This window comes from Leucopleurus acutus (genome assembly GCF_964270905.1).
Source record: "Leucopleurus acutus genome assembly, chromosome: X".
Classification (NCBI taxonomy): Eukaryota; Metazoa; Chordata; class Mammalia; order Artiodactyla; family Delphinidae; genus Leucopleurus; species Leucopleurus acutus.
In genome coordinates this window covers 1,473,167-1,486,217 of record NC_139148.1, presented here as the reverse complement: position 1 = coordinate 1,486,217, position 13,051 = coordinate 1,473,167, and the positions used below count along the sequence as shown (strand labels likewise).

Sequence of the window (13,051 nt, the reverse complement as noted above, 5' to 3'; positions counted from 1 at the left end):
ACATTTCATTTATATTTATATAAGAATATATTTTACACATATATTTTTATTTCTTTTTCTTTTCCTTAGCAGTGGTGTGAAAAAAGTCCTGGGCAGCAAGTGTGTTGCAGGTTGCGAAAGTTTGGGGACCAGTGTTTTATTCTACTTGGTCTTAACTGTTCAGTTTCCCCCGTAACCTCGCTTTGAGATGAAAGTTCAGGCTGCCGACGAGGCTTCTGTGGTCGTCCTTTGGTTTTTGTCTTCTTTTTGGCCCTGCCGCGTGGCTTGCGGGATCTTAGTTCCCTGACCAGGGACTGAACCCAGGCCCCTGGCAGCGAGAGCCCCAAGTCCTGACCACTGGACCGCTGGGGACTTCCCCGTCCGTTGCCTCTTCTGTGTAACACCGGGAGCTGTAAGGTGTCGCCTCCAGCCCAAGACCCCAGCGTGCACCTGTGCTCACGGCACACGGTCGGCGCAGCACAGTGCCCCACACGCATTCAGCAGCTGTTGGTCTGCATTTTCAGGAGGGACAGGTGGATGCCAGGGGGACAAGAAAAGTTGAGTTGGGTCCTCCCTAAGGCTCCCCGCCCTGCAGCGCGGTGCTGGAACCCTTCTCTGTAAACGCCGGGAGCCTAGGAAAAGAGCACTTTTATTAATCCGGCTCACCTGCCCAGGAACTAAACCCGCACGCGGTTGGAATCCCTTTAGTAGAATCAAGCCTGGGTGTCTGGGAACTTTGTGGGGCGCCCGAAGGACTCATTTGGGGTTTCTGCGAAGGACGTGGTCTTTCTGAAGGACGTGGCGATGGGGAATATTCCCCGGGCGTGGCGGAGGAGTGGTGGTCCTCCGCGCCTCCCGGAAGATATCGCTGCCCCTGCAGCCCTCTCGGGGCTTTTCTTTGTAGGGTTGTTGCTTCATGTTACCGGCAGCAACGCCTTACTGCAGCGCTGGACAACAGGTTGTCCCCACTTATTGGAAGGATTTTCTAACAAGTGGATCAAACCTGACTCCTGGCCAACAGGTGGAATTACCACTTGACCTTGACCCGCTCGGGGCTGCTCAGTGTCCCCTGTGTGCTGGTGGAGACCCAGGATGGGCTAGGATACCCCGTTGTAGGGATGGAGGATGCCCCACTGTATGCAGGTATGGCAGGGGGTTTATCCATCCTTCTTCACGGAGAGACAGGTGCTGCCCTGAGGAACCGTGGCTTTACGCTGGCAACCGGCCTTGTCTCTCCATGGCAGATTCCTAGACGTGATTTTTCGAGATCAAACGATAGAAGCACATGTAATTGCACTAGATATTACCCAGTTGCCCCCAATGGGGACTGTGCTGTTTTGCACTGCTCCCCACGCTGTAGGTGAGAGAAATGAGGCTCTTGAAGTCTTTGAACTTCCACCAACCTGATGGGTGTCATGGTATCTAGCAGTTTTCGTTAACTATTAACGTTTCTCTTATTAGGTGTAAACTTGGGCATGTGTTTTTAAGGGCCATTTCAGTATGTTTTTTTTGTGGTGCGCGGGCCTCTCACTGCTGTGGCCTTTCCCGTTGCGGAGCACAGGCTCCGGACGCGCAGGCTCAGCGGCCATGGCTCACGGGCCCAGCCGCTCCGCGGCCTGTGGGATCCTCCCGGACCGGGGCACGAACCCGTGTCCCCTGCATCGGCAGGCGGACTCTCAACCACTGTGCCACCAGGGAAGCCCTCAGTATGTTTTTATATCAACAAATGCTTTTGCCTCTCTTCTCTGTAGAGTTTTTTTTTCTTCTTCTTCTTCTTGATTTTTAAGAACTCTTTACATACTCGGAAAATAGCCCTTTGAATGTGACTTTGCTTATGGTGTTGTTTTAATTTTAATTTTTTGGTAGGATTTTTTTTCTCTTTCTTTTTTTTTGGCCACGCCTCGTGGCTTGTGGGGTCTTAGTTCCCAGACAGGGATGGAACCCACGCCCCCTGCATTGGGAGCGTGGACTCTTAACCACTGGACCGCCAGGCAAGTCCTTATGGTGTTTTTGGTTTTTTTTTTTAAACTGTGTACACTTTTTTTAGGAGTGAAATTGGTCTATTTATTCTTCTCAATCTCGAATTAGAATTAGGAAGGCATTTCCTACTCGGAGGTTGAGAATAAATTTGTCCCTGCTTTCTTTGAATATTTTCATTGTTTAGCTTTTTTTCCTCTTGGAGTTCATTTTGATGTGTCCTGGGTGGTATGGATCTCATTTCATCTGTTTTCAGAGGTCTTTTGAGATGTCCCCACACCATTTATTAAAAAGTTTATCTTCTCGGGCTTCCCTGGTGGCGCAGTGGTGGAGAGTCTGCCTGCTGATGCAGGGGACACAGGTTCGTGCCCCGGTCCGGGAAGATCCCACGTGCCACAGAGCAAAAAAAAAGTTTATCTTTTCTAGACAACAAACTAGTGGTTACCAGTGGGGGAGGGAAGGGGGGAAGGGAGAGATAGGGGTAGGGGATTAAGAGATACAAACTGCTGTGTATGAAATAAGTAAGCTACTGGGACTTCCCTGGCCATCCAGTGGATAAGACTCCACACTTCCACTGCAGGGTGCATGGGTTCCATCCCTGGTCGGGGAACTAAGATCCCGCATGCTGTGTGGCACGGTCAAAAAAAAAAAAAAAAAAAAAAAAAAAAAGAGCTACAAGGATATATTGTATAGCACAGGGAATGCAGCCAATATTTAATAATAACTATAAATGGGGCATAACCTTAAGATATTGTGAATCACTATGTTGTACACCTGAAACTTATAAAATATTGTATAGCAACTCTACTTCAATAAAAAACGTGTTAAAAAAGTGAAATAAAGGAGACAGGGAAAATACAGAATTCATCTTTGCCACCTTGGTCCTATAGGAGCTTTAGCTCCTAGGACTAGCCAGTTCCTACAGATAGCAAATAACTGAGCTGTAAACGTGCTTCTCAAATACAAAGCTACCCACCCAGATGCACACCCCACCCCCGGCTCTAAGGGGCTCCCATACTCGGGGCCACCATCCACCTGCCCTCATGCCCCCCCCAGGGCAGGTACCAGACAACAAGGGCATTCCCCGCAGCCAGGACCTGATGAAATTATTCACACCAGCCCATCCTAACCCTGCTCACCTGTTCCTTCCTGCAGGGCTCTCGTCTGGTTTCCCCCTTTCCCTTCGCCTCCTGACCGACCCTGGTGCTTCCCCGTGTAACCCTGCATGGTGTGTTGCGCCCCCTCCTCTTGGGAACTGTGAGTGGTCATCCGTCTTCTCAATATTGGTCTCCTGACCTGTTGGCCTCACCCCATACTTGAATAATAATAAAACCTACACTTTATCCTTCCTTCCTCCCTCCCTCTCTCTTTCTTTCTTTCTTCTTTTTTATTTTTACATCACAATACACCCTTTTTATTTTGGTCACACATTGCACAGTACAATTTTAAAATGGAGTCAAAAAGAGAAGTCTGACGTTTAGTAAAACATTATTTCATCTTGTATAATAACATGTTATTGACACTTTGGGTAGTTTAAGATTTTATTTAGACACAGTAAAGTTTATTTATTTTATTGACATATAGTTGATTTACGACGTGTTTATTTCCGCTCTACAACAAAGTGATTCCGTTATACGTACATATACATTCTTTTCCATATTCTTTTCCATGATGGTTTATCCCAGGATATTGAATATAGTTCCCTGTGCTCCACAGTAGGACTTGTTGTTTATGCATTCTATATATAATAGTTTGTATCTGCTAACCCCAAACTCCCAATCCATCCCTCCCCCAATCCCTGCCCCATTGGCCACCACGAGTCTGTTCTCTCTGTGTGTGAGTAGAAACAGTCAATTTTATACCGTCACGTAAACGTATATTCTCATATGTTTTGCATATGTGTAGGTTCATGCAAAGGTACATGGTTAAAGGAGTCATCATATTCTCCGTTTTTATAAGATACTCTGTATTCTCACGTGGTCTTCAGACTTTGTAGAAAACAGTGGGCCGTCCCTCCATAACAAGCAGTTTCCTAACTACATTTGAGAAAATGCATACGAGTATAAAACCTACACTTTACAACACAACCAACATGGTCCGAGAGGGTTAACCCAGGACTCTCGCCCACAGCCGTCAACGATAGACGCTCTCTGGAGCTCTCTGCATATCATTTTGGCGGCGTTAATTCCTGCAAAGGTATCGTCGGGGACCGAGGAAGGACTTATCAGGTGGCTTTACCAGGCTGTCCTTATTCGGGGCAACTGCACTGTATGACACTCGTGCGTCCCGAGCCTGTAGGAATATTCAGAAGAGCAAAGCCACAAATATCAAACCGCAGCTCCCGTTGGCATCTCCCCTCTTCTGCGACTTCATTCTCATCAGTGTGTGCTCTGCCGCTAAACCTTTACCTCGGTTTCTTTTTCTTTTCTCCTGCAGTTTTCCCCCGACAACTCGAGCGTGTTGCTATAGTGACCGGCGGGACTGACGGCATTGGATATGCGACCGCGAAGCATCTGGCCAGACTGGGCATGCACGTCATCATAGGTGATGGTTCGCTTCTACAACTCCTTGTGTCTCCGAGCGGGCGGGAGATACGCAGCTGCTTTGCTCCTACGTGTATGGAAATATTGACGTGCTTCCAGATCCAACAAGGGCAGAAGGCGTAAGGGTGAATACTCAGAAACTGAAAGAGACAGGAAGTTGTGTTGCGCTTTTTTTTTGGACAGGAGTCGAGGTTCTGCTGTGATGGGGATCATATATTTTTTTCCCTGTGTGATTCACTGCAGTAAACAACAATAACTGTGAATTAGTTTGCCAGACCTCTCCTAACAAATCGTAGGACAAACTGGGTGGATTAAACAACAAACATTTTTCCTGTCCCAGTCCTAGAGGCTGGAATCTGAGATCCAGGTGTGGGCAGGGCTGGTTCCTGCTGAGGCCTCTCTCCTTGCCGTGTAGACGGCCGTCTCCTCCCTGTGTCCTCCCAGGGTCGTCCCTCTGTGTGTGTCTGTGTCCTGATCGCCTCTTCTTATAAGGACACCAGTCCTATGGGATCAGGGCCCACCCTAGTGGGTGGACCTCATTTTAGCTTCATCCCCTCTTTAAAGACCCCCATGTCCAAATACAGCCACACTCTGAGGGCCTGGGGGTCAGGGCTTCAACATATGACGTTGCGATGTCATGATTCAGCTCCCAACGATCTGAACAGCTTCTGCATTTCAGATTCTGAACCGAAACTCTGTGTTTCCCTTCTTCTTTCTGAAACTTTCTAATGGCTTATTTTGGTCCCTAAATCCTCTTTGAAAATGAAGGGACTTTCTTCTGCCAGGAAAGTGAAGACGGTTCAAGTGGGCTAATCTTACATTTGTGAACCTTCCCATTCAGCTGGAGGTAGAAGTTTAAATCAGCTGGACAAAAGGATATGGGGAGATGAGCTTTGGAAAAAGGCCGTAATATTTATCATGCTTCTCCCGACATCATCTGGATTCAGTCAATCCCTTTTATGGTGTCCGTTTTTATGAAAATCGTACTGCAGGCCTGGTTTTCGGTGTTAGGGATTGCTTTCACTTCAGTCTGTCTAAAATATTAACCACGGCCCTTCATTCATTCATTATCGATTCATGTCTTCCTTTCTCTCGTTTTTCCTCCATCGTGTGTTGAAGGATGATTACAGCTCAGACGCAGCACTTGGGGCTGTGGATGTAAACACACGTGAATCTCCTCCTTTGTGGGTCTGTCCGTAAGCTCCATCCCACAGCCAGATTCCCCCTTTTCTGGTCCCTGAATACCTTCACATCTAGTGAGGCCTCAGTGCACCAACTGAAACCCATCGTAGTATCAACCAGTTGTATTGGAATGCAGGTAGAAAAGTATATAAGGAAACATATTGCCACATAATTACACACGTTACGTCTTTATACAACAAGAATGGATCTTCTGTGAGTTTAGTAACCCCTCCGATTTGGAGCTATGAGGATCTTTTTTTTTTTTTCTTTGGTTGCGCTGGGTCTTAGTTGCGGCACGCAGGCTCCTTCGTTGCAGCAGGTGGGCTCCTTCGTTGCGGCATGCATGTGGGATCTAGTTCCCTGACCGGGGATCGAACCCGGGCCCCCTGCATTGGGAGCGTGGAGTCTTAACCACTGCGCCCCAGGGAAGTCCTGCTGTGAGGATCTTAAACTTATTTCAAGACATCTTCAAGAACTGAACCCTGAAAGGAGAATGGGGCTTCCATCGGTGGCCAAGCCATAGATCCTGTCCATCCTGTCCTCTTTGCCTCGTCCACGTTCCCTTGGAGGCCGAATGGACGGTGATGATGTCCATTCTTCCCCATCGGAACTCACAGATGCCCTGAGTCCCACGTGGGACATCCCCAGGGGTCCAGTGTAGCCCTCTGCTCTTGGAGGGGCGGGGCTTACCTGGGCACACACAACTCTTCCCTCACGCCCTTACATTGGAACTTTTTTTTGCTTTTGCAAAACCTGACTGCACCATTAAAATTTCTTCCATTTCCTGGCCTGTCCCATGTCCCACTCTCTTTTCAAAGACTGCAGTTTCTTATGGCGATTCCCTTTTTCCCATAACCATCTATCTCTCATGTATGGTGGGGTCTGTGGAATGGCCCACATTTGTCTTGCTCTGGGAGCCGTAGATCCCTTCTTGGTCTACTTCACTGTTCTTTTTCTCCATGGAGGGGTTCTTTTCATCAGGAATACAGCTAAGTCCCATTCTCTGTTTTCTCTTGTGTGTGTGTTTTCTTTTTCTTTTTTTTCCCTCTCTTTCAATAAGTCTTTTTTTTTTATTTATTGGAATATAGTTGCTTTCCACTGTTGTGTTAGTTTCTGCCGTACAGCAAAGTGAATCAGCTATGCATATACACCTATCCCCTGTTTTTGGATTCCCTTCCCATGTAGGTCACCACAGAGCACTGAGTAGAGTTCCCTGTACTCTACAGTAGGTTCTCATTAGTGATCTATCTTAAACATAGTATCAATAGTGTATATATGTCCATCCCAATCTCCCAGTTCATCCCAGCTCCCTGCCTTTCCCCCCGGGTAGGTCCTATTCTCTTGATAGATGTGGACATATTAAAAGTTTCTGAACTTGAAATGACCAACTTTATTTTATCACTATCCGTAACTCCCCTTAGCTGAAGATGGGTTGCTTGCAGGCCAGGAGGTCTTGTGGGAGAGGGGATGCATCTGAGAATGTATATCTGAGGCTCCTTTATCAACTTGAGCACCTCTGTGAACTGTTTATGTCTCTCTGGGGCCTGAGAATATCAAGGAGGTAGGATGTGGGAGCAGAGGGTGGGAGCAGATCTCAAGCCTGCAGGGCGACTGTGGGATGGTGATGGGCTCTAGCCCCCTGATTTGTTGACTTTCCGTGGAGGGGCAGCCTCTGTCGTCTCATTAGAGATATGACAAGCCTTCCATGTCTTGGATTTCTGCCGATATTCGGAAGACTCGGTCAAAGTGATCTCAGCTCTTGTAAAGGAAGAGCCATGCATCCCCTCTGAGGACCGGCTGGGCCTGGGCTAGTGGTGGGAAGATGCTGGTGGAAAGATCCAGGAGGAGCTTTCTAGTCTGAGCAAAGACGGGAGGCTGGCATCCAGTGCTGGGTGTCTCTGCCCCTGTGATCCCTCCACTGCAGGCACCTTCATCTTCTTCATTCCTAGTGAAACTAGGTGATGTTGGAAGACAGAGAAGTAAAAAGAGCCCCATTTCTGTGCTTTTGGCCTCAGTGTGGTGGTTTTAGCTCCTGAGGAAGTCTAGAGGGTCAGGTCCCGAGGAGATCTAGAGGGAAGGTCAGGATGAGGTCTAGCTGGGCGGTGGGTATGCACTGCAGACACGGGCACCGAGCACATGTGAGCAAACCTGGGCACCCAGGCGTGTGAGGACTGGAGCCCTGACTGGTGTCACCTCCTTTAGGGGATGTTTCCTGAGCATCAGGTATGGTATCCGTCAGCACCAAATTTCTACTCTTCTCGCGTTAAACAGAGAGTAGACAGCACATCCTCGCCCACTCATGTCTCCTTTCCCACTAACGTTCTGATGTCCCTGATTGAACTCTCCCCGAGGGACACAGTTCTGACCCTCCCTGTCAATCCGGTCACACAGGGAGTCTTACCGCCTCTGTGTGTCTTTGAGGGGATAGTTGAACATATCCTGAGAGGGACAGTTTTTCTTCTCACGTGACAGCTGGAGACCAGGTCACTTAATGAAACATTATCATTGGGCAGAATGCATTTTTCTATTAAACACAGACTAAGAGATGGGTTTCATCAGTTCCACACTCTCAGTCCCGAGGCCATGAATATTTACAGAATAATCAATTACTTGCTGAAGAATTGAAGTGATAGTCTGGGTCCGAGTCCAGCCCATTAGGGTTGCTAAGAATGCATGAATTATTCAGGTTCCCATCTGTTCACAGTACCTTAGTGCCTACTGTTTCAAAATACCGTTTTGGTGGAGGATCCCTCTTTATTCATAATTCTTAATAGGCGGTCATCTAAGGTCTAGACCAGGGGTTGGTACGTTTTCTTCTGCTATAGGCTGGATGGTAAATATTATCATAGTTCTCTCATGCTCATCAGCTCTGCCCTTACAGCAGGAAATCAGCACGGCCAATACTTAAAGGACACGGCTGTCTAAGCGATGGGCCACATCTGGCCCCAGGTCCGTAGTGTGCTGGCCCTAATTTGGGTCCAGTATCTTCTTTTTTTTTTTTTAAACAGGTGGCAGTTCTGTTGCTTCTCGCAGATCTTTACGATCTGGTGGCTAGGGTGCTGTCTTCAGGGAGCGGACCTGGATGTGAGAGGTTGTCCTTCCCACTCGACTTGGTGCCCCTGAAGCCTTGCACTGCAGCGCGTATAAAACCTAACCCCTGCTGCACGAAGGCTGAATGGAAGGCGGACCCACCGCGTCTGAGCCCTGCTGCTGTCGTGGCGGAGTGTTTCCGGGTACGCAGCCAGCACTCCGGAGATATATAGGCAGCACTGGCAGCTGTGTAGGGTCAAGCATCCCATATCCAGCCCATGAGAGGCAGCTGCTGAAGATGACCTTTGCCCCCAAAGTGCCTCTCCATCCCTCCCATACAGTCCAGCCCTGACTGCCTGAATATTTTTTTCTTTGATTTCTTTTTAATTTTTAAAATTTCTGTCTTCTGTCGGAGCATAGTTGATTTACAGTGTTGTGTTAGTTTCAGGTGTACGGCAGAGTGAATCAGTGATACATGTACATATATCCACTGTTTTTCAGATTCTTTTCCCATAGAGGTCATTACAGAGTACTGAGTAGTGTTCCCCGTGCTCTACAGTAGGTCCTTGTTGGTTATCTGTTTTATATCTAGCAGTGTGTATAAGTCAATCCCAAACTCCAAATATATCCCTCCCCCCGTTCTCTAAGTCTGTGAGTCTGATTCTGTTTTGTAAATAAGTTCATACGTGTCAGTTTTGTTTGGATCCCGCCTAGAGCCGATGTCATATCCTGATGGCCTGAGCAGTCAGTGAGCTGCCCGTCGGGGGACGCTGCTGGCCGTGGCCAGTGTGTCCTGCAGTTCCATCGCTTCTCCCCAGCCCACCCTCAGCTTTCTTTCTTCCTCTGGACACTTATGTCTTTCTGACTTCATTTGAGCTTCTGCTATGCCAGCCCTTGATGTCAAGATGGTCTCAGGCTGGAGGGTAGCCCAGCAGCAGATGGTGTTTTAATGTTTAAAAATTGCACAAGTTTCAGAAACAAGCTCATACGTGTCTGCAGCCCTCACTTACCCCATGGATTCTTGTTTTTTTTTTTTTCGGTCTTTGATGCCCCGAACATTTAGGGATGGAAGGCATGCTTCTTTGCCACCCTGCCCCTGCACTCCCTCAGTGCAGGAAGGTTCTCCCAGCAAAACCACGTCATAACCGCATAATGTTTATTTCTTTGAGGAGCTGGAGGTGCAGAGGACTTCTGTAGCTGCATCTTCTTGATGTCTGCAGCTCTGAACTTCTCTGAGGCGGTGACAGCTTCTATATTCCTTTTCGTTCACCCCCAGAGATGTCTTTGCCACGTTTATCTTCAGCAGGGGGCATTTCTCATTCCCCCTGGGTTCACCACTTCTCCTCTCTTATATGTTTGTTACAAATACACCCATTGCTGTAAACATCTTTTTTGTTGTTTTGTTTTGGAAAGGGCATTGCCTAGGTTCATCTGGGGACACTTGTCAGTGACACAGAGCACATAACACAGAGGAAAATAGTAGGGAATACTCTTAGAGTGTGTAAGGGAGACCACAGGTACGTAAACAGCGTGCAGAAATGCATGATAAAAGGATTGCTTGGTCGTGTACTTTCACGGAGACCTCAACAGGCTTTGACCCCAGAGAACCAGCATCTTCCCAGGAGGGGCTGTGGCTGCAGGTGGGAGGGTGATGTGGGCGGGACCTGCCCCTCCCAGGCCCCTCAGCGGTGTCTTCTTGCCCCCTGTTGGTTCTCTGGGCATCAGGGCTCCATGCCCATCCCCGTGTTCACAGGTGCCAGCTCTGGCCTCCCTGTTGAAGGTCTCCTGTGATGCAGCCCCCAGGGAGTTTCAGGTGTGGCTTCTGCACAAGGTCAGAGGCGCTGCTTGAGGCCGGCTCCTTAACCAGGGATGCTGCCTGGGAAGCAGGCTGGCCTGGCCTCTCCCCACCCCGAGCAGCAGATACATCAGGACCCCCTTAAAGTGAGGAATGTCTGCGCACAGACGTAGGGAAGAACAGCCCCCCTGCCCTCCAGGCTCTACCCTCGCGGTCAACACAGTTTCACCTACTCAGGCATTAAAGAAACCTCATTCACTTTCTTTCGCCCCAAATTTCAACTGGGACACCCTCATCCTTCACAAAAGACCCATTGCCACCCTTCTAAGCGAACGTTCCCAGCATCGCACCCGCTGATTTTACGGAGTCACGGGTAACGGGAGGAGACATCTCGAGCTCATGGTGGGAATGTCCCGCGATGGTGTTTTTTCTTTTTTAATTTTTTTTTTTTTTGGCCGTGCCACGCGGCTTGCGGGATCTTAGTTCCCCGACCAGGGATGGAACCCAGACCCTCGGCAGTGAAAGCGCAGAGTCCTAACCACGGGACCTCCCGGGAAGTCCCCCGTGATGGTTTTTATAGCTCAAGCCACTGTGAACAGAGTGGTCGCCTGGACCAAAAGTCTCTCGAAAGATCTATGTCTAGTCTGACATTTCTGCTGACAGTTTCACGCTCATATGCTCTTGGTGTCCCCGTGGTCCCGATGCCGCGAGGTGCTTCGTGTCCCTGGAATTACTGAAAAGTAAGATGTCCCAGAAAGGCATCCTTTTGACCAATCCACCTAAAGAAAATGCATCTTCAATGGATACGCTGAACCCACTACAGTTGCTCCGATGGCCAGATTCAATGCCAGGACGGAAGGAGACACTTAGCGTGTTGTAGGGCTGTGTTTACTGTCTCAAGAAAACATTGTTTCACGTGGGGTAGTTTCCTCACCCTGAATTGTATCTTTTCTTTTCCTTGTAGGTGGAAATAACGAAGGCAAAGCGGAGGAAGCTGTGAGAAAGATAAGAGAGGAAACCCTCAATGACAAAGGTACTCTACTGCCCGGTGGACAGATGGCTCTACTGCTTGGTCTGGGGGCTGCAGACCCTGGCGTGGGCTCAGGGACCCGGATGGTGGACGTGGCTCTGGGCAGCGGTGTCTCTGATTCTTGGGCTTTTCTCTGGGGGGGCTTTTGTCCTCCTTGGGGCGTGGAAGGTGGCAGCGAGCATGCTGCCACCGCGGCACCTGCTGGGGAGGGCGTTCCTTGTGAAACTGGGGCCCGATTTCATTCCCTGTCGATCTCCAGGGCCCTCTGAGGCCCGTGTTCACTCAGGAACCGTTGGAGGCACCCTCCGGCAGGTACACCTACTTTTCTCGGGTTCTTGAAGGGAAGATGTACCAAGCAGGACCCTGCCGGGTCTCACGGGGATCGGCGCTGCCCCGTCGTGCACCCCTGGGGCCTTCTCTGCCTATTGAACCCGGGGGATACACACACGGCCCTCACATCTTTCCTGACACCAACGCTCTCCGGTGCTTTCTGAGCCCAAGCCTGGTGCCTTATGTTCAAAAAAAGCACGTGCAGGTCACTTTCTTGGCCGTCAGAGCCAGGGTGTTTCAAGCATCACCCAGAAGCTGAGGATTCCCATCTGTGGGCGATTGCCGAGAGACACATGAAAACCCGGGACGGACGGGTAAGGCCGTATCTGTCCCTTTGTGTCAAGACTCCCACTTGTGGGTGTTCCAGGTTGACCGTCCGGCCCTCTGCCCAAGGCTGGGGTGTGCTGACATTCCCAATGTCTCCCCTGCCCTCGTGGCAGGATGTCTTTCATCCTTTTCCTTTCCTCCCCCCCTTTTTTTTTTTTTAATGGGGGTAGAGTTGTTTTACAATGTTGCGTAAGTTTCTACTGTACCATGAAGTGGAGTTCCCTGTGCTGTACGGCAGGTTCTCATTAGGTATCTACTAGGATGCCTTTGATCTCGAGACAGAACACAGAGGGGCTTCCGCAGCTCTCCTGCAACACCAGGCAGCTCCTGCAGACAGAGGCGCTGCTTCTCTCCCTCGCCTGCCCCGGGGCAGAAGTGGTCCACTGTTGTGACAGCTGATCGTGAGCCCCCGTCCCTAGTTTGCAGTGGCTCAGGGGGCCTCTCTCTCCAACGCCTTGGTTTCCACCCAGCGTGTATTTCCTGGGCCTCTAGCAGTAGCGTCACCAGGGGCAGGTGGTTAGAAGTGCTGATTTTCAGCCCTGAGCATGGAAACTTCTGCAGGCGGGGCCGGGAACCTGCATTTTCCCACGCCCTCCCCGGGAATCCCCCTGTCCCCCTCAAGTTTAAGAATCGCTGCTGTCGTGACCGCACGAAACCATAATTTCCAGACCAAAAGAGGAGCCTCGTGGGAACCGCCAAAGCGTGGGCTTCTTTTCATGACCTGAAAAACCGCTGGAAAGGATGAAAAAATAATTCACCCAAACTCGCTTGTGTTACAGTCCTAACCAGTCAAGGTGCCGAGGTTCATCTGGGGCTACGTGAGCTTCCGTAAAACGTTTAAGAGCTTCATGTGTTCTG

The 13,051-nt window shown here is 49.5% G+C and overlaps 1 protein-coding gene across 1 annotated transcript in view; it reads left to right on the top strand.

The window, feature by feature from the left end:
• DHRSX (dehydrogenase/reductase X-linked) overlaps window positions 1-13,051 on the top strand; it is a 193,005-nt gene that overhangs the window by 27,219 nt on the left and 152,735 nt on the right. Inside the window, exons 2-3 of the mRNA XM_082864175.1 lie at window positions 4,393-4,500; window positions 11,471-11,539. Coding sequence (XP_082720301.1) covers window positions 4,393-4,500; window positions 11,471-11,539 — 177 coding nt within the window. The remainder of the gene's footprint in view (window positions 1-4,392; window positions 4,501-11,470; window positions 11,540-13,051) is intronic.